Genomic DNA, 21,033 nt, shown 5'->3' with positions numbered 1-21,033 from the left:
GGTGGAGCCCTCTAAGACATTAGTCCTGGTTACAAGAGCCTTACCCAGATTGTTTAGCTCACTATCTTTCACAGAGGAGAAACTAATGTCCGGCAGAGGGACTCCCAGGACCCCCGCTTGTTTTTTGAAGAATAGAGTGACCATGAAAAACCATCTGAGGTCAATGTACCGGTTTCTCCACGACCTGGGGTACTCTCCAAATTTTGAAAAACAAGTATGGTGATGCCACCTCTGCACCTCCAGGTCATCTGCATGATTTTGGACAACATTTTTCTGGGTTTTTTCTCTTAGAAGAAAGGTGTCCAGAATATCTAGTCAGCACTCCCCTTGTTCAAACTGGAGCGGGCCGTTGACTAGTTTAGAGGGTGTTGAGTTGTTTCATCGAAGTGAATTACTTCGTTGTAATTCACTCCAGTGTGTTTCCTTCGTGGGGAAGTAATTTATATAATCTATCTTTGGGGGACAGGGGTATACGGATAGGGTGGAAAGGATCAGGGGAACCCCCCATTAAAAACAAAAGAATGAAAAATAATGTGAAGTAACAGTAATTCACTTTGATGAAACAACATAGAACTGTTTAGAGCTTTAAGCTTTTGGCCTTTTAGTAGTTGGGCCCTACATTTAGTGTGTGACTTGCCTTGTGACATAGGCATGGCATGGGACGTTGGCTCACTCTAATTAACTATTATTCTCAGTGGTCAAGGTCAAGCTCTCATGGAGGGAGAGAGGTAGACTAGTGATAGTCACAGTTAACACTTTGAATAAATGGAAGGCAGCTATAGTTAAATTAGTTAAGTAAATTCAGTATGCACAGTGTGGGGTGATATGAGATTAAATAAATGATAGCTGCCTTTGTTTACCAGCAACCACCGTTGCTGTCAACCCTAGAGTCATGGACAGTTGTAGAGCTTACCAGGGTATATTCTGCACATACTTGAAGCAGTTCGGATCAAAAGAACAGTTTAATGCAGATGGTACCTTGCATTTGGTGCCCTTCATATTCCTTCAGAAGGGCCTTCAAATTCTTGGGTACCTTACAGTCCGGGATCTTCAGCTATTTCCAGATCTGGAGTTGTCAAACACTCATCTCTAGCTCAGGTCAAGGACTGCAAGTGTCAGAATCTGTAGGTCTCTCTAGAGACGTCAGGATCAGCCTCTGGTGATTCTTAAAGGTGAATGAGCAATTTTAGACCACATGAGGTATTCCATTCAAGGTGGGGGCTACATTGCAGACTGTTCTGCTATGGCAGATCCGTACATCAGTGGCACAAGAGTGCATGAGCACTCCAGAAATGGTGATAGATAGTGGTACACTTCTGGTAGACAAGGGGGAGTGCTGTCATTCAGGTGGAGTTCAGCTAAGGCAGCTGCAGGTCTCTATCTGTTAATTCCCAGGGTATTTTAGCTCTCATGCTTGGACCTATATGTCTTCAGGATCACAGTGGTGATTGACCAAGCCTCTCATAGGGCAAAAGGTTGTAGGCTAATGTCAAGGCTTGTCTGACCGAAACAGCCAGTAATAATCGAAGTCCACTTCCCGGAGGTAACAAGCAAAGCTTGTGCATCAGGAGGAAGATTTTTATTTGCACAGTCTCCAGTCCTGTTGCCTCACTCAAAAAGTCCCTGAAGTTGATAATGTCATGAAGCTTATGGACTTTCTATGCTGGCGAGACTGTATTTACTTACGTTCCGCATATTATCTAGTGATGACAGTTCGCAAACATGTCTGATGTAAAGTGACAAAGTGATAATTGGGGTTTGCTTTCTTTGTTTTGGCAAGGGGGTTGTAGCCTTAAAAACCATTACCCTTTCGTAAACTCTTAGGTTTGTGTAATTGGTTTAAAATGTGTACCTGCATCCAAAATCTGTTTTATCACAAGGTAGCCCACGCTTTTTTTCAGTATTCCTTGACAACTTGTACTAATATTAAACAAAAAGGTTAAATACAAATTTAACATCTTTTTTTCTTTGTTTTTTTAGTCTTTCAGGAGATGTTTCGTCTCCTGATTTGTTTGGAAGCATCCATGAAGATTTCAGCATGACTTCTGTAAGTTTGTTTCTTGAAATCTAAGTGAATGGTAACAGTTCACTGGTAAATGTCATAAATGTTTCAGTTGTTTAATAAAAGCATTAATATGCAAGTGACTGCGATTCATATTATGTACTCAAAGGTAATGCAACAACGTCTTTTTCAACATTGTCTTTTTAAACCAATTCACACAGTGAGTCACTTGCACATGCACACACTTTCACTTAATCCATATGATGATGTTCGTTTCTATGAAGAAACCAACACCCTATAAGTGAAATTGTATCTCACCACGTTGCAAACCTAACTTTACCACTGCTTCAGAACATAGTGCCCACTACTGAACTTTGTGTTCTGTTCTAGATCCCCTGCTGTGCTCTTTTGCATAGAAAAGACGTATTTTCCTGTGCTGTCTCATTTGGCCTTGTGCTCCCCTGGTCTGCATCGACTAATTGCTGATCTAAATCTGTTTTTTGGTTTTGTGCCCACTGTGAGAAACCAAATGGTGTCTCACCTACTAGTTCCCGGGGTCTCTCAGGTGGCCAGGGCACGACCATCCCCTTTGGATCCAGACCCTGGGTGTGGACCAGTGCGGGAGGATTACCTGGGTGAGGGGTTTTCAGGCAGTGGGAGTGAGGCGACCGATGGTGAGACGCGGTATTCCCCCTTTCCCGTACACATGAACCATCCTATTTTATAGGATTCTCCAACGTCCCAACTCTCCCCCCACCCCCTTTTTCACATAAATACTGGGCCGAGGAAGAGGGCAACTGAGAGTAAAAAGACTAACTCTTACATATCTCATTGGACATGTCCCGTTAATCGGGTCAGGCACTTGACTTTTTAAGTGCATACATCTGATACCAATTAGCTCTATCCACACGGATAAAAGGCGGAACATAGAGACACACTCTGAGCAAGGTGAAAAACAAGCAAGAGCAGAACATCTGGGGCGAATGTGAACCTACAGGGATTGTGTTTCAAGGACGCCAGCCACCCTTCCAGGTGAACGGCAGAGTTGGGGAGGCGAGGCCAAGTTTGTGGTATTAATCTTGACTCGTGAATTAAAATTGCAAAAGAACAGAAAGGAATGCACACAGCCGGTGAGTTGGCGAGCGACATGAAAGACTGGTGTGTGTTAAGCAGAGATTGAAGTTGCAACAGTATATCTCACAATTGAAGGCTTCACCGGTGTGAATGAGACGCGACTAAAGGCAGACCTGTAGTGAACTTTGAATTGCTGATAGCTGTGAAACCAGCGATGTTGAGTAGCGGAATGGTCCGGCGAAAATAAGTAGCCCATTCGAAAGTCCCTGTGAGAGGTGAAATGCTTTTGTTATACTGCCATAAAGTAAATGAACTATAACAGGCGAAGTGATCAAAAGTAACCCTAGGAAAGGGGGGGGGTAAAAAGGTGAATGTTGAACTTTTGTGCTTATGACATCGAACTCTCCCGACCAAGAGACACTGAGGCAAATTACACAAGAGTGTGCGTTGAAAGGAACATTCGAAATGGTCCTGCGGAGGTCTATAGTAAAAGCCACGCACATTTGAAAGTCTTCGACATCAGGAAAATGTCTGAGCCCGACTGAGGGAGACCGGAAGTGTGATAAGTTAGGGGAAAGGAACCCCTAGAGGATGTGAATTAAGCTTGGGGAAGGGAACCCCTGCAAGCTGAAAGGTCTGAGCCCGGCTGAGGGAGACCCACATGAACTGGTTGCTTTGAAAGGTTTGAGCCCGATAGAGGGAGACCAAACGTGAACATTTTCTTGAACTATGTTTTGAAAGCTGGAAAGGGAGACTTTAACGTGGAAGGCCAGGCGGGCTTCGATCCATGTTTTGAATGACCCCTTTTTTGAGAACCTGAGCCCCGGTGTGTGTCATCCTGTCTACGGAGACTGCCTTACTCCGTGCTGTCAGATGTGGGGAGGAGAGCTGACTCAACCACATTTATTATTTATATTCAAACCCTAATTTTCCTTTTCATGCATATTCTCCTTTACATGCTTTTTGTACAAGAGATGGGGCAGGCGTTAGGTTTTGTTAGTATAGGCGATTTTGATTTGACAGTCTCAACTACGACCATTTTATTTATTATTTGATCATGGAGACTACTCCCATCCTAGCGATGGGGCAAAGTAGGAGTACTTCCAAACCCCGAAAATGTAATAAAGGTTTTACAAATTGTACCTTATGTGTCAGTGTCATACATGTGTTACCATGCCTCCCTTACACCACTTTATTGACCTTAAATACCTATTCGCTTCACAACTGATGACAGAAAGTACTCCAACGTCACAGTCCCTTTGCTCTGTATTTTTTGAGTGCCCATCTAATGGGGATGGGGCCGGGGTCTTTTGCACAGCAAAACTTTAATCTTTCCCTTTACATGTTTTGCCCAACAGCAGTGGGGTGCAGCAGTGGGGTGTGGTTATCTCTGCTGACAATGCCCAATGGCAACAGCTGTCAGTCGTTTTATTGCCTCTACAGGGATGGGTGCCTTGATCAGTCGTGCAGGGACTTTTTCTTTTTCCTTCTTCATTTTTAATTTGTTCCCTTTGCCACCTGGCAGCTTTATCATTATTTTTGTCTGCTTTCAGTGTTCCAAAAGTGAAGATCCTGCAGCAGGCATTTCATGGCAGTTGACTCACACGCACTCTCCCTCAAATGCATTGGGCCTGAGCACAGGTGGGTTAACTGTGCATCTGCAAAAACATTTTCTTCATAGGTATTGCGCAGGAGGCTTTAACATGCCCCCTCTGGATCACTGAATCTGGTCCTGTTGTAGTTCGCCATTACACTACCATTCCCAGGACTTGCGCAGATGATAGTTGCTTCCTCAGAGGACCTTCAATTGTCTGTAACCGGGTCCGTGAGGACCAGAAGTGATCCTGGAGTGTTTGAAACCTGATGCTGGGCTCTCATAACCTGTGGCCATCTGTGTTCTACTTAGACTTTTTGTACGTCTGTTCAATTTCCATGACTATGATTCACTCTGAGGGCCAGCATGCGTCTTGAGCACCAAGCTCTGTGCTGAGCACCAATCCTTCCAACACCTCAGGCAAAGTGTTTCACGGCAGCCATTTTCATGCAACAATCTCCCCTCCTTAATGATGCATCAAAGCGGTTCCAAAATGGCGACAAAGTGCTCTGAGAAGAGAAAGGATCTCTGTCCTGGTAATATAGTTGGTTGAGGCAGTTTCATATATATGCTGTCCGGAGTCTCAACACTCTTAGACCTCCATGAGATGTATGCCTCATCTTGTAAGCCCTATATCTTCCCCGATGACAGTCTGAAAGGATGCCTGTGTAAATGTGGATTGGTCTCCTATCACCACCTCTTGGGCAACATCTTACCCTTCCCTTCATCATCTTCCTTAAGGTTTAGGGTTTGGGGGTTGATGCCACACCGGCATGCAACCTGGTGCCCAGCCTCCACTTCTACTTGGATGCTATTCTCTGTCTTCGTCCAAGGTAAAGGAGCAGTTTTTAAAATGTTTTTCAATGTCGGGTGCACTCTGATACTAAGGTTAAGTACTTGCAAGGAGGTAGTCCTGAAGCCAACCCCTAATCAGCTGATCAGCCTTTGCCTCCTCAACCTATGCAGCCTCCCATTCCACCACCCCCTCAGCCAGAATAAGTTCAAGTTCTGTGGGACGTACCTCTGGAACTTGCTGAGCTGTTCCCATTATCTCAATTATGTAGAGGCCAAGAGCACCCTCTCTCTGGCCATGAAGCCCAGTTACAACAGAACCAGTGGGGTCTGATCCCCCATCGAGTGGTGATCATCTGTTCACAGACACTGAAGAGGATACCAAAGCGGACTATGCTGCCCCTTTGTCATCTACAACTATTCAAAGTTATTGGCTATGCTCACCAAGCCTCTGCAAAACTGTCAGCCTAGTTCTTACTCCACTTTTAAGAGCTTTGATTGTGTAACGCTCACCTGATTCCCACAGAGACGCTGACCCGAACTGGACTGCTACCGTTTCTTCTATCGTGAGACGCAGGGCCTGGAAGATGCTCTGGACGGGGCCTCCGAATTTGGATTGCCTGGCTTGTAGAGTAAGTTTTCTGCAGGTGGAAGAAAAGGGATTGATTACCAGCTGGGGTGGATATGTGTTCCCACCAATCTCCCGTTTCTCACTCTTCTTGACCCCCAACTTGGTTTCTGCAAACTCTCACCTTAGGTATCGTAAAGATGAGCTCTCCATCCTGCTTCAGGTGCAGGGGTGCGTAGAATCCAGTTACGTCACTGGATGGGAAATAGTTGTGGACACTGTGTCCTTTCGTCTCTCCTGCGGTAGCCGTAAGTATGAGTGTCTTTTCTCCACAGGAGCCGGGGCCCAGAAACCTAAAGCTGGTAAGTCTCTTGGTGAGTATTTGTTCTCCGTGCTTAGTTAGTGCTCACCATGTATTCCTCTTATGCAGGTGCTGGGATGTAGCTGGCGTCGTAGCCGCGGTGGAGGAAGGTAAGTGAAAGAAAAGCGACTGCTTACTTCTAATGATTGTCTTTTTCTGCTTACAGGGGCTGAGATGCAGCCGGCGACACAGCCGCTGTCGCGCGTGATGAGGCACGTAAGTAAGTGGAAGAAATGTGGCCGCTTTAGAGCGGGCACCTCTAATGACTGTCTTCTTCTGTTTTTCAGGTGCCGAGATGCTGCCGGCGTCGTGGCCGCGGTGGAGTTCGGCGAGGCCACGGATGGGTAAGGCAAGGCGGCGCGGCTGCGAGCATTTGAGAGCGCTGCTAATCTTGTACCTTTCCTTTGCAGGATCGTCGAAGGTAGGATTGCTGAGGCCGGATTCCGGTAAGTAATTTCTAATGCTCGCCTTCTCTTTTCTTGTCTGTTTGCAGGTGTTCCGGGTGCTGGCGGGCGTGTCAGGAGCCAGGATGCAAGAACCGACTCGGTGAGCGTCCTGCTGCTGATGCAGAATAACGCGAAGCACGTGTATTCCATCGGGCGTGGTTTAAATAGCAGAGAAGTGCTTCAGGTGTGTGTTCTTCCACCGGCCCCACCCAGGTAAGAAAAGAGTTCCTGAATAGAGGAAATAGTTCCTCCCAGCCCTGATGGCTGGGGACTTCAGCCAGACTGGATTGTTCTGGGTAAGTATGCAGCATGGTCTGCCTCAGGTAAGTCCACCCAAGCATTATTACACAGTTTATCAATATGAGCCCGGCGCCTATGGCGCCGGGACTGAAGTCCTTTATGAGCCTGGCGCCAAAGGCGCCAGGACACGGTCCAAAGGGCCCCTGTAGGGGTCTGCTGGGTCCGGAGATGTGGAAGAAGGGTCTGCTTCCGGGGGCGCTGGGCCAGTCCTGGCTCCTCGGGAGTAGTGCTCATGACAGCACCCCCCCCCCTCAAGGCCCCTCCCAAAATTGTCTTCCCTGGGGGTTTTGGTTTATCCGGAAAGGTTCGGTGAAATTTCTTGATTAGACGAGGAGCATGGACGTGGTCATAGGGTTCCCATGACCTCTCTTGAGGCCCGTAACCCTTCCAGTCAATCAGGTAGAACAGCTTTGATCTGATGATCTTAGAGTCCAAAATGTTTTTAATCTCGAATTCAGGTTCTCCATTCACTTGAATTGGTTCTGGAGGTTTGGTTAGTCTGGTTCCAAATTGCATGGGTTTCAAAAGCGATACGTGAAAAACAGGATGTATTCGCATATGAGCTGGCAATCCTAGTTTAACGGCCACTGGGTTTATTATGGACGTAACTGGATATGGCCCCAGATATTTGGGATTAAAAGTGCGAGGTCCTTTCAGTGATAAGTGTTTGGTGGACAACCAGACCTGGTCCCCAATCTGGTATTGAGGGGCCTCGCTTCGGTGTTGATCTGCTCCTCTCCTGTACCTTTCTTTAGCTTGTTGTAAATGTGCAGCAGCTTCTTTGAAGGCTTTGGTAATAGCAGTGTGTAACTGATCCACGGCGGGTGTTCCAAGATCTTGAGGTGGATCGAGGTTGGAATTTCGAGGATGAATTCCATACAAAGTATAGAAGGGGCTTTGCCCGGTTCCAGAGTGAACGGAATTATTGTATGCATACTCAGCTATCCAAAGGATGTCCTTCCAGTTGCCCTCTGACTGTTGTAGCATGCATCGTAAATATTGTTCGAGAGTCTGGTTAGTTCTTTCAGTTTGACCATCGGTCTGGGGGTGATGGCTGGTTGAGTCTTACATCGATTTGAGCCAATTGACAGCAACTATGCCAAAAATGGGAAATAAAATGACTTCCTCTATCTGAGATTAGTACCGATGGGAATCCGTGTAACCGGACAATGTTTTCAAGGAATTCTCTGGCTAGTACCGAAGCTGAGGGTAAGCCTTTTAACGGAATGAAGTGGGCCATCTTGGAAAACAAATCCACAATAACGTGAATAGTGTTGTACCCGGAGCAGGAGGGTAAGTCCGTGATAAAATCCATAGAAAGGGTGTGCCAGGGAGACGGTGGAATGTCTAATGGTTGGAGAAGACCAGCCTGTCTTTTCTTTTGACCCTTGTTTTGAGCACACACACCACAGGACATCACGAATTCTTTTATGTCTTTTCTCCACAAAGGCCACCAGAATTGTCTTCTCACTTTCTCTTCTGTTTTGGCAATGCCAGGGTGGCCCTCTATCAATGAATCGTGATAGCAGGAGATTACTTGCCTTTGCAAATCGGCGTGTGGTAGAAATAATCGTCCTCGGAAATAAGGCAAGTCATTGTTTAAAGTGAAATCCATTCCTTTTTGTAGCCAGTTCTGCAAGTCTGTTGGGTTCAGAAATTGTTTAACTTTTGCCTCAATGTCCTCGATGGATTGTGAAGAAATCAGGCCCAAGATCCTTTGTTCAGGAATTATTGGTACAGGCTCTGGGTTGACAATGGTGTCTCCCATTCCAATCCGGGAAAGAGCATCTGCTTTGCCATTTTTGCTGCCGGAGCGGTAAGTGATCACAAAGTCAAATTCGGCAAAGAACAGGGCCCAGCGGAGCTGTCGAGAGGATTGAGCCTTGGCGGTTTTCAGATACTGTAAATTCCGATGATCGGTGATCACCATGATGGTGTGTCTGGCCCCAAGGAGATAATGACGCCAGGCCTTAAAGGCGGATTTAATAGCTAACAGTTCCTTGTCTGTGATGGCGTAGTTAACCTCAGGCGCTGAGAATTTTCGAGACCAGAACGCCACGGGATGTAATTGGTTAGTCTCTGGGTCTCTTTGTGAGAGGACCGCTCCCATTGCTAAGCTGGATGCATCGGTTTCGACGATATAAGGGAGATCTGGGCGTGGGTGCTTCAGTATTGGCGCAGAAGTAAACTTGGCTTTTAGCTCTTGGAAGGCTTGTTCAGCTTCTTCAGACCACTCAAAACGTTTATTCTTTCTTAAGAGAGCAGTGATGGGTTGTACCACTCATGAAAACTCCGGAATGAATCTGCGATAAAAATTGGCAAAGCCTAACATGCTCTGAACGCCTTTTACAGAAGTAGGTGATGGCCATTTGAGAATAGCGTCCACCTTTCGCGAGTCCATGTGGACGCCTTTGGGTGTCAGGATAAAACCCAGAAATTCGACTTCAGTGGCATGGAAAACACATTTTTCAAGTTTGGCAAATAGTTTGTGTTGGTGAAGTTTTTCAAGTACTGTTCTAACATGATTTCGGTGATCTGCTTCCGAAGAGGAGCAAACAAGAATGTCATCTACGTAGACGACAACACAGACGTCAATGAGCTCCCTGAGGACATCATTCATAAAATATTGGAAGGCGGCCGGTGCATTACATAGTCCGAAAGGCATCACTTGGTACTCAAATAACCCATATTTAGTACGAAGCGCTGTCTTCCATTCATCGCCTTCCTTGATCCGTACCAAGTGATAAGCCCCCCGTAGGTCTAGTTTTATATATACGCAAGCATCCTTCACCTGGTCAAGGAGTTCCGGGATCAGAGGTAAAGGGTATCTGTTTTTTACCGTTATCTGATTCAGAGCGCGGTAGTCTATACAGGTACTGAGGTCACCTTCTTTTTTTGGCACGAAGAACAGAGCCGAGGATGCAGGGGACTTCGATGGACGAATAAAACCATTGGCCAAGTACTGGTCCAGGTACTGTCGCAGGTGAAGGTTCTCGGGCTCGGTAAGGGCGTAGATCCTGCTGCAAGGAGGAGTTGCACCGGGTAGTAGATCTATCTGGCAATCGTATGACCTGTGGGGCGGTAAGGTGTTAGCCTGTTCCTTTTGGAAAACATCTTGAAACTCTCGATACTCTAGCGGTAATTGCAAACTGTCGGCCGTTACTGACGCTAGGCCAATGTCTGATCGTAGATAGCAGGTTTGTGCACACTCTCGGAATGTTATTGTCTTTGCTCGCCAATCAATCTGAGGATTGTGTTTTTCCAACCAGGGGATTCCCAGAATTATTTGAAATTGCGGAGCCTTGATCACGTCGAACACTATTACCTCCCGATGCCCGTCTTGGCCTAGTATTGTCACTTCAGTAGTGGTATGGGTTACCGGCCCGGAGGCGATCTCAGTCCCATCCACAGTGGTGATGACATCTTTAACAGCTTTTGGGCAAAGAAGTAGGTTCATCCTGGAAGCCAACTCGCGGTCCACGTAATTTCCTATAGCTCCACTGTCCACGTATGCCTTAATTGCATGCAATCTTTCTGGCTGCTTCGGATTTACGAGGACCATTGGCATAATGAAGTGCGAGGTCAAAGAACTGGTTTTTAAGCTGGGCAAGCGGACCTCTACGCTTGTCGGGCAAGGTCGTTTCCCGGCTCAGGCTTTTCGGAATTCTTGTCGGAAGCTCCTACGGTCTTCTTAGGTGGTTTTACAGGGCAGTCTCGAATGAAATGTCCCGAGTTCCCACAATAGAGACACAGTTGCATTTGCCGTCTTCTGTCACGCTCTTTCTGGGTTAAGGGGCCCTTTACAACCCCAATCTGCATAGGTTCGGTGCCATCAACACTTTTGGAGTTGCTCTGAGTCGTAGTGAAGATTCGGGTTTCAAACCTGGATCGATCCGCCTTCCTGTTTTGAAGCCTGTGATCTAATGGGACCACCAAATCAATATAATCCGAACAGTCCTGAGGTGGATTTACGACCTGGGCCAGGACGTCTTTGAGTTCGCCCCGTAGACCTCGGTGAAATAGCGTGATTCTTTTCTCCTCGGGCAATCCAGTTTCCACAACTAACCTATTGAAGGATGCAATGTAGGCTAAGAGATCCTGGTTGCCCTGTCGTAGGGAAAGGAGTTCATTGTCCAGGGCCTGCCCCTGGGAATGCCTTGCAAGAAGTCTTTCCATACTCGTCTGGAAGGCTTGGAAATTCCGAAGGATTGGATCATCTTGAGTAACCAGTGGAATTGACCAATCGGCGGCACTGCCGCTAAAATACGAAAGTACAAATGCTACCTTGGTCTGGTCATTCGGGAATGCCGCGGGCCTGCAGAGAAAGTGCAATCGGCATTGATTTATGAACACTGCAAATCTTTTAGGGTCTCCAGCAAAACGTTCGGGTGGTGCCAGTGGCACATTTCCAGGTAGGTTGATTTGAACGGGATTGGTTGAAGTAACTGGGGTAAAATTCCCCCCTGGATTGGGCAGAGGGGTTTGCCCCGCTTGGCTCTGTAATAACTGTCCTGCAAGGTCGTCAGTTCGTTCCTTTGACACAATTAACTCTCTCCTGAGGGCGTTCGTCTCCTGGCGAGCAGCATGAACTTCAGCCCTTAATTCCCCTAGTAGCTGGGCCAGTTGATCTGTATCAGAAGTTTCCATAGCGCCTGGGTAGGAGATTATTGGTAGGCTTCGCGTTCTGTAACGCTCACCTGATTCCCACAGAGACGCTGACCCGAACTGGACTGCTACCGTTTCTTCTATCGTGAGGCGCAGGGCCCGGAAGATGCTCTGGACGGGGCCTCCGAATTTGGATTGCCTGGCTTGTAGAGTAAGTTTTCTGCAGGTGGAAGAAAAGGGATTGATTACCAGCTGGGGTGGATATGTGTTCCCACCAATCTCCCGTTTCTCACTCTTCTTGACCCCCAACTTGGTTTCTGCGAGCTCTCACCTTAGGTATTGTAAAGATGAAATCTCCATCCTGCTTCAGGTGCAGGGGTGCGTAGAATCCAGTTACGTCACTGGATGGGAAATAGTTGCGGACACTGTGTCCTTTCGTCTCTCCTGCGGTAGCCGTAAGTATGAGTGTCTTTTCTCCACAGGAGCCGGGGCCCAGAAACCTAAAGCTGGTAAGTCTCTTGGTGAGTATTTGTTCTCCGTGCTTGGTTAGTGCTCACCATGTATTCCTCTTATGCAGGTGCTGGGATGTAGCTGGCGTCATAGCCACGGTGGAGGAAGGTAAGTGAAAGAAAAGCGACTGCTTACTTCTAATGATTGTCTTTTTCTGCTTACAGGGGCCGAGATGCTGCCGGCGACACAGCCGCTGTCGCGCGTGATGAGGCACGTAAGTAAGTGGAAGAAATGTGGCCGCTTTAGAGCGGGCACCTCTAATGACTGTCTTTTTCTGTTTTTCAGGTGGCGAGATGCTGCCGGCGTCGTGGCCGCGGTGGAGTTCGGCGAGGCCACGGATGGGTAAGGCAAGGCGGCGCGGCTGCGAGCGTTTGAGAGCGCTGCTAATCTTGTACCTTTCCTTTGCAGGATCGTCGGAGGTAGGATTGCTGAGGCCGGATTCCGGTAAGTAATTTCTAATGCTCGCCTTCTCTTTTCTTGTCTGTTTGCAGGTGTTCCGGGTGCTGGCGGGCGTGTCAGGAGCCAGGATGCAGGAGCCGACTCGGTGAGCGTCCTGCTGCTGATGCAGAATGACGCGAAGCACGTGTATTCCATCGGGCGTGGTTTAAATAGCAGAGAAGTGCTTCAGGTGTGTGTTCTTCCACCGGCCCCACCCAGGTAAGAAAAGAGTTCCTGAATAGAGGAAATAGTTCCTCCCAGCCCTGATGGCTGGGGACTTCAGCCAGACTGGATTGTTCTGGGTAAGTATGCAGCATGGTCTGCCTCAGGTAAGTCCACCCAAGCATTATTACACAGTTTATCAATATGAGCCCGGCGCCTATGGCGCCGGGACTGAAGTCCTTTATGAGCCTGGCGCCAAAGGTGCCAGGACACGGTCCAAAGGGCCCCTGTAGGGGTCTGCTGGGTCCGGAGATGTGGAAGAAGGGTCTGCTTCCGGGGGCGCTGGGCCAGTCCTGGCTCCTCGGGAGTAGTGCTCATGACAGATTGCTTTTGAGTCTATCACGAGCAAAATAACAGACAACTGGAAAGTTCCCCTAGCATTTAAAGGAGAAAACAACCTAAAACCATGTTTTACATCCCATGCTGCAGGACACCGGACATCAGAACACAGCCGGGGAAGAGATTTTCCCAATCAGAGTACAGGACATGAAAGCAACATTCAACCACTTTTTCTGTTATCAGACCTCAGCCTGGTGGTTTCAGCATCTTCTCTGTCTGTTGACTGCCTGAATTTTGGTGGTACCACATGCTTGCTTGAAGATGAGTCTCCTGGCCACCTCTCTTCCTGTTGGAACCAGGATTCAGGCAGCCAACTGGACAAGTTACCAGTACCACCAGAGGTCAAGTCGGACCTGGAGTGTGGTGCCACAGCAGGCACAATGTCCCCCGGGGGTGCCCTTCAGGAATCCTCCCTTTCATCACATGATGAATTCTGAATTTTTCTCACCAGTTGGGTTGCCACTCTAGGACATCTTAAGGTGCATGTGCTGTGTACTCAAGAAAAGAGTGCAGCTTTGATAAACTTCATAGAACTGCTTGCTATACTCCAGGCTCTAATGGCATTAATTCCTAAAATACTGAACTCTTTGGTACTCATAAAACCGACAGCATGACTTTGATAAACACGGCCTCCTCAACTTTGCTACCTTTGCCTCTCTCTACAAAATTGGGAATGGGCTCTTTTCCATTGATTATTGATCCAAGCTGCCCATTTGGCAGTGCACCACAATGTGAAGCGGACACACTCAGCCATTTTTTCTCACACCAACCTTGAGTGGGAACTCTAGGTTGGTACACATTCAGACACATTTTCATGTTTGGGGTCTCCAAGAACTGAACTTGTTCAAAACGAAGTCAGAATATACAGTTTAACCTTCACATTTCATGGAAGGGGCAGAGCCCAGACTCTATAGGCGACGGCTTGCAGATCCAATGGGACTGCAGGTCTCTGTATGCCTTTCCACCAACTCCCTTCATCCTCCGAGTATTGTGCTAGATTTCCAAGGATACCTGTGGTTTCATGCAGAAGGGATGTGACCAAGCAATTCGGGATGGACTGCCCCTTCTGTGATGGGACCAAGCCCGATTTGCATATGGTCCTTTCGCTATCTGTAATGACTTGGCAAGCCAAGAAGGATGGTCTGGGGGGTTGGCCAGAGTGATGCCAGAGGTTAAGATTAATTGTAAACCTTCCAGCCATCACCTTTTTTGTTTTGCAAGTTTTGAGACTGCCATAAGTGCCTTCTGACAACAAGTTTCCCTCAAGTGGTAAATGAGAATGTGGCTTTCATATCTTCCTGGTCTAACCTCAGGAGAGCCCCTCACTTCATCTGGCAACCCCAAATCGTCCCTCCACTCTTCTGGAATCAAGCAGCTAAGTTTAGTATCTTAACTGCTTGGTTCCTGAAGAGCTAACTTATTGGAGCTTGGGGTCTATCCAACGAGACCTTGGCAGTACTACAGGCTGTGGGAAGCAATCTATCTGGCAGCAATAGAACTAGAACCAGCTCTTTTGCTTTCTGTGGTTTCACTCCTCTACACTGCTCTTTGAATGACATTGTTTCCTCTCTGTCAAGTTTAGCATCCTCAGCGGTTGTGGTAGGTACATTCAGGACTTTTGCTGCCAATAGACTTATAAGAATTCTCAGCAGCTATACTTATCCACTTCCAATCCAGCGATGAAAAGAAATCTCAAGGGCTTTATTCATTTATATCCTTCTGTGAAGTATCTTCCACCAACTTGGGACCTCGGTGTGGTGCTAGCAGCACTGGCACATTAACCATTTGAACCTGAGGCTTCCATTGATAACATGTTAGCCACATTTGCTTGATTACTGTGGCTTTGGCCAGAAGAATTTATGAAATACAGGTTCTTTCATCCTCAGAACCATGTACGGTTTTCCATAGAGATAAGGTCCAGCTGAGAACTCCTCTTTCCTTTCTACCAAAGGTTGATTGGGCATTTCACATTAATCAGGAGGTGGTTCTGGCAGGCTCCTCAGATGGAGGGCGAGAGGGCCTTCACTGACTCAATATCAGGTCGTCTCTCAAGTTCCACATTTCAAGTTTTTCTAGTGTCTTTAGATCAGTCAATCTCGCCATTACTTTTGGGGAGCATAATCCAAGTTCTTAAAGTTTCATTGCTTCTGTTGCCAAATGTATAGTGGCCTGCACTCTGGAAGCCTACAGAACTCAAGCAAAATCACTGTGGCGTTTCTTAGAAATGTGCAATGGGACCTCAGTAGCAAAGCGTCTGACACCTTCCTTGTCGTTCTGCAAGCACAACTGCATGGATTCTGACTCCAGAGCAGATGTAGAATTTGATAAGAATGTTTTTCAGAACCTTCCAGGCATTTAGGCCCAGTTCCCTATACTGTGTATGCTGCTTGTTAGTGACTTCTGTACTCCAAGTCCATAGGTCACTTTCCTCCATGCACCCTGCCCTCCATCCCTCTAAAACTGATGTCTGGCTGGTGTTTGTTGCCAATGGACGCAGTAGTGAGCAGGCCTAGTAACAGCCCGGCTTCAAGGAAAATATACATTGTTTTGCTATTCAAAAAGCTTTGGTCCCTCCCCCATTGCACAGTTCATCACTTCTCCCCAAGCAGTAGCCACCCCCTTTGGGAATAGGGAAGTGAGACTGGTACACTGACAACTCCTAGGGGCCATAGTAAGAGGGATCCCTCTGGAGAGGACTCCCATCTCCCCTTAGTGGACAGAGAAATCCCAGAGAGGGCCTCAAGGTACCATCCCTTCCCCCAGAGCCTAACAACTTAATGGGGTATACTTGAAGCTACGTTGTATGGGAACCCTTTAACAATGGCCAGCTCGGCTTCTGACCCAAACTTCGTTCCATCCTCCTCTTGGAATACAGCATAATGGAGGGAAAACCAGCCTCCTGGAGGCACATCAGGAGCAGAACCAATCAGGAATGAGTATACGTGCAGCACGCAGAGTTTAATTACACTGCAGCGCACATTGGGAGAAGAGATGCTCGGAGTGGGGTGGTGGGTTTTGGAACTCTGCACATGGCATTGCACCTGAAGGTCCTCACTGGGAGAGTGTAACGTGGCCAGGTGCCAGACGTGGCGTTGCAACCAGAGATCTGCGCTGGCAGACTGCTATGCGACCCAGCAGGCGGGCAACTGGAGCTGTGGCATGTAGCAGCCCGAGCGGGAATGGAGTACCTCTGCGGACCAAGGCAGAGCCCGGAGGAGGAGCCACCCACTAACTCATGCACTGAACAAGCGGGAACTAGGAAGAGAAGCCAACAGTCAGTTGAGTTGCGTAAGCAGCTCTGCAGCAAGATGAGGGGCCGTCGCCCTACATCGCCCTCCCAGGGAGCAATGCTTGAAATACACAGGTGCGCAGTGGCAACTGAGGAATGGCAGAGTAGGGAACCCTGGTGTGAGGAAGAAATGGAGAAGACCCAGAGTGGGGAGAGAAACCAGAAGCAGCCCCAGTGTGGGGGAGAAATAGACATGCCCCAGAGTGAAGAGAGAAACTAAAGAAGCCTCAGAGTGGGGAAGAAATAGAGAAACCCTAGAGTGGGGAGAAAAACAAGAGGTGCGGGAGGGCAACAAGGTACAGAGAAACCAAAAGAAGACCCAGCGTGGGAAAGAAATAGAGAAGCCCCAAAGTGGGGAGAGAAACAGAGGAAAGAACAGAAAAGCCCCAGAGTGGGGACAGAGAAACTAAGAATCCCCATAGTGGGGAAAGAAAGACAGAGAGAAACCCAGCGGGGTGACAGAACCAAGGGGCCCAGAGTGAGAAAAGAGATAGAGAGAAGCCCCATTGTGGGGAAAAGAACCGAAGAGCCAGAGTGGGAAATGAGAATGCGCGAACCTCAGAGCGGGGGAGGAAGAGACTGAAAGAACCCCAGACTGTGGTAAAGGGGGCGAATATGTCTCCCTTTAGCCAGAATGACAGTGAGATGTAAGTTACAAGGAGAACCAGAGTGACTCGGCCGAACCCCGGAGGGCACTCCAGCTTGGACTGTGAACATAGGCAAGGGCCTATAAGGAGACACATGGGTGGGGGTTAGAAGCAAGTAGCCATTCCTTTTCCAAGGCACAAAGTATGTCTTGGTTGTTTTATGTGTTTTCTTGTGAGCACCAGGGACAGAAAGTAGGTTAGAATAGGATTTCTGGACCGGGGACTTCAATTTATGTTTGACGATCTTGATACTCTAACAAGCACACCTTTTGACCTTCATTTGTATAGAGTAGAGCCCTAAGCCTAGTATCACAGACTTGGGGAAAGATTAAGTGTTTAGAATTAGCAGAGAGAATGCAACCTTTGAAAATCATGCCTCCTTGCCCGTCTCCTGGTTCTCACCTACCACAACAGTTACTTCTTAAATATGGAGAAGAAAGGTGCCTATGAACTAGACACACAGACGTCACTACAGTAAATAACTTTTTCTGGATTCCCCAAGTCACATCTCAAAAATGACTTAATTCGAGAGATTGACAGTCTTTAAAGCAAAATCACCAGACCAGTCTGGAGGCCTTAAGTATTGCTTCCCAGTAAAAAGGTCACAGAACTTATTTCACCCTGCATCCAAAATATTGGCTCATTTTACAAAAACCTGCTTGAAGTATTACGTTTGTTAACTAGTGGCCCACATAGATGGAGAATGAGAGTGACAACTGAGATTCATATGGATTTGAAATGTTATAGTAGTGGTGTTTTACGATTGCTGAAAAGTATTACAGCTACTTTGTGATAATTATGAAATCCCAGTGTAAAACGAATGGCATGGTAGTTTTGTTATTCTAGTGTAAAAACATTTCTGCTATAGGGGAACATATCACTTGAGCTCTGAAACCGAAAACCGTTTGTTATAAATGATGCCAAGAAGTGTTGTCTGAACGTTTTGTGAGAGTTTATTAATATCTTGTGTCCCTGACAGAAGTATCCACAAATGACTTCAGACTCACAGGTTTTAAACATAATGGGCCTGATTCACAGAAGCATTTTATAATGGCGCAATCCCATAGGAAAACCCTCTGTGAATCAGGCCCAATGTCTTTATTTAGTCCAAAACACTGGGGGTTGGAGCAAAGCCTGAAACCGAACAAGGATGTCTCTGTATTCTGGTGCTGGGTTTATGGAGAAATAGACAGGATTTGTTTCAGAAATAAATACTGTTCTACAGTAGGGCAGTGGTCCTTAGTCCAGATGGCCCAACGTGTAGTGGTTCATGGTCGGTTGAGATGACCCTGAAGGAATTATACAAAGTCAGTCCCAGTTCTTTGGGGCTGCAGATCCATGGATCCCTCCCCTGATGTTCGTTAGTGAAAGTTACTCCTCCTCAGCTGTGGTCTCTTGGTTTCCAGGTTGTAGTTGATTTCTTACCAGTCTGTCCTAGGTTGTCTGTAATTATTATTCTTGCCCCATGCCAAGGGCATTGTTGTTTAAGGCCTGCTGCTGGCCTAAATTGTTTCCGAACCATTGCAGGCTTAGAAGTCTCCGCAGCCCTCCCGGGGTGCTTCCTGGCTCATGGTCTCTGCGAGTCAACAAGGTTCTGCTTTTCAATTATCTCTCTTAGCTCTGATTCACATTAGGTCCTCTTATATCAGGTTTTACATGAGTCGTCCTGGTCTGGGCTCATGCTGAGATTTCCTGGCGGTTCACCAACAGATGAGTCCTTTCAGCTCAGTTGCACAAAGAGCCTTCCTAGCTTGGAATCAGAGCAAGCCAAGGCACGGCTTCACAAAGGACAAATCTCATTATATATTCCTTGGTTGTGTTTTGTCCTTCTCACGAGAATCTGGATTATGGCTTCTGATTATTGTAGATTCTTGCTTGCTCTTTCTCACGCTGGCTCTTTCCTGCTCTCCCTTCTCTCTTGCACACTCGCTCTCTTCTCTCTCCCTCTGCCACTCTTTCTCTCCCTCTGACTCTACCTCTCTTCATCTTCTCTCTGTTTCTCCTCTGTTCTTTCTTTCTCCCTTTGTTTCCTTATCCTTTCTCCAGTTTTTCTTTCTCTTTCTATTTAATGGCTTCCTTCCTTCCTCATGTTCGTCATCATGCATGTATTATTACCCAGCACCAGCCCAATCTGATACTTTCCCAGCCAAAAGGGGGCTGCATTGTAGAGTTCCATGACTCCGCACATGAGGTCACAGGGCCTATATAGAGCCTTTTGCCCCACAGGACCTCCATTCCTTTTTTCTTCATGCTCCGCAATCAAGAGCTTTTGGAACCAATTGATGCCTGGTAGGCATAAGGCCTCCAGGATTAAACTCTATAAGAACTGTGTGAGCAAGATGACCGTGTCGGGACCCCCAACGAGTATGCCCCTGGTTCTTTGAGGGCTGAGCATAGTACGGATGACTCTCCTACTGTCAGACAATGCATTCAAAGGTGCTTCAGAAGTGGACTGCAACCCTGTTCAGTGCAATGAGACCCGCTTGAAGTTCACGCAACTCCCTTCCCCACGGGGAGTCCTTCAAAAGGGCCCTGAGAATCTGAGTAGGCAGTTGAATCTAAAGAACATCACTCTTGTGAGAAGGTACCCACGAAGGAGAAGAAGAGGATCTATTGTAAAAAATCTTGCTCTTGCAATGAGGCTCATCACCCCTCTTTCTCCTCCTGCAGGACAAAAAGCATTAACATTCCCTCCAGAACAATAACAATGATGGTTCCTCAGAGAATATCAGCTCCATCAAAAAAAACAGGTAATGTTCACCACTAGCTCCTACATTCTGGAGCAGTGGGAAGAGTTCAAGTGGTTGATGCTTGAACTCTTTACCAAGGTTCTAGCAGCCCCACCTTGGTACTGGTGGTGGAGCCAGGGCCCACTATGCCTTCAGAGGTTAGCAGGGGCATGTCACTAGGCAGTGGCTGTATGCCAGTGGACTCAGTCCCTGCACAGGCAGCAAATGTGTCCTTAATGCCATTCAGCACCAGCCATTTTGCAGAAGTCTTGGCTCCATCTTGCATCATCGAAATCTAGCCTCTATCGTCTGATGTTTAATCTGTGGCAGAAAGCCTGCTGACCCCGGCTCCTTCATCAGCACTATACAATGCCAGCCCCTTTTTCATGTTCGCCTCTGTTTCCAAGACTCAGTTGTTTGCCAGAATGGGCCAAATGTTTGACAACTTAGGGTCTAGGTTGGCGGAGCAGCCGATTTCCCTGATTAATTTTACTCTGAGGATGCATCCAAGTTAGCTTTGGTTGCCAACATTTGTGTCGCCGTTAGACTTGGCTCATATCCTGAGCAGACCTTATGCAGGCTGTGCATTATGGCTATCCTAATGCTCCCTTCCATGGCCAAGATGGTAGAGCCATTAGGGCTGTCAGTGTGACTTTGGAGACTTACTAGACTAGGGTCATCCTAAAGACCTTACTTCCTTTCAATATGGTTATTGTGGATCCAGTGTTGGCACTCCAGCAGAAGGTCAATTCCCCTTTGGCAGTGGATAGGGACTTGAAAAAGAGACTCTGCCCTGCTACTACCAACTCAGGGTTCTTGTCTACTCACCCAACTCTGGAGAGCTTGGTAGAACAGGTTTCTACCTCTGGGTTATGTTCCGCTTTTTCCTCGTCCCACCAGACAAAGAGAGTAAGAAACTCAACTGCATAAGCCATAAGGTATTTGCCTTTGGCAGCTCTTGGGTTGTTCAAACTTCTTGTACCCTGGCAAAATATACACACACACTACATGGGGTAAAATTTCAGAAGCTACTGACAATTTTTCTACAGTAAAGAGCAGAGAAGGATTTACTGCTTCAGTTGAAGACCATAAAGATGCTGTTAGACCATCTTTGCAA

At 47.2% G+C, this 21,033-nt stretch overlaps 1 protein-coding gene across 1 annotated transcript in view; it reads left to right on the top strand.

Annotated features, from left to right (window-relative positions):
• EXOC2 (exocyst complex component 2) overlaps positions 1-21,033 on the top strand; it is a 1,591,413-nt gene that overhangs the window by 1,150,246 nt on the left and 420,134 nt on the right. The window contains exon 21 of the mRNA XM_069613520.1: positions 1,981-2,047. Within this exon, the coding sequence (XP_069469621.1) occupies positions 1,981-2,047 (67 nt within the window). The remainder of the gene's footprint in view (positions 1-1,980; positions 2,048-21,033) is intronic.

Source organism: Ambystoma mexicanum, chromosome 5p (genome assembly GCF_040938575.1).
Source record: "Ambystoma mexicanum isolate Mex_15411 chromosome 5p, UKY_AmexF1_1, whole genome shotgun sequence".
Taxonomy (NCBI): Eukaryota; Metazoa; Chordata; class Amphibia; order Caudata; family Ambystomatidae; genus Ambystoma; species Ambystoma mexicanum.
The sequence above is the reverse complement of the archived record's forward strand: the minus strand, read 5'-3'. Positions and strand labels throughout refer to the sequence as shown.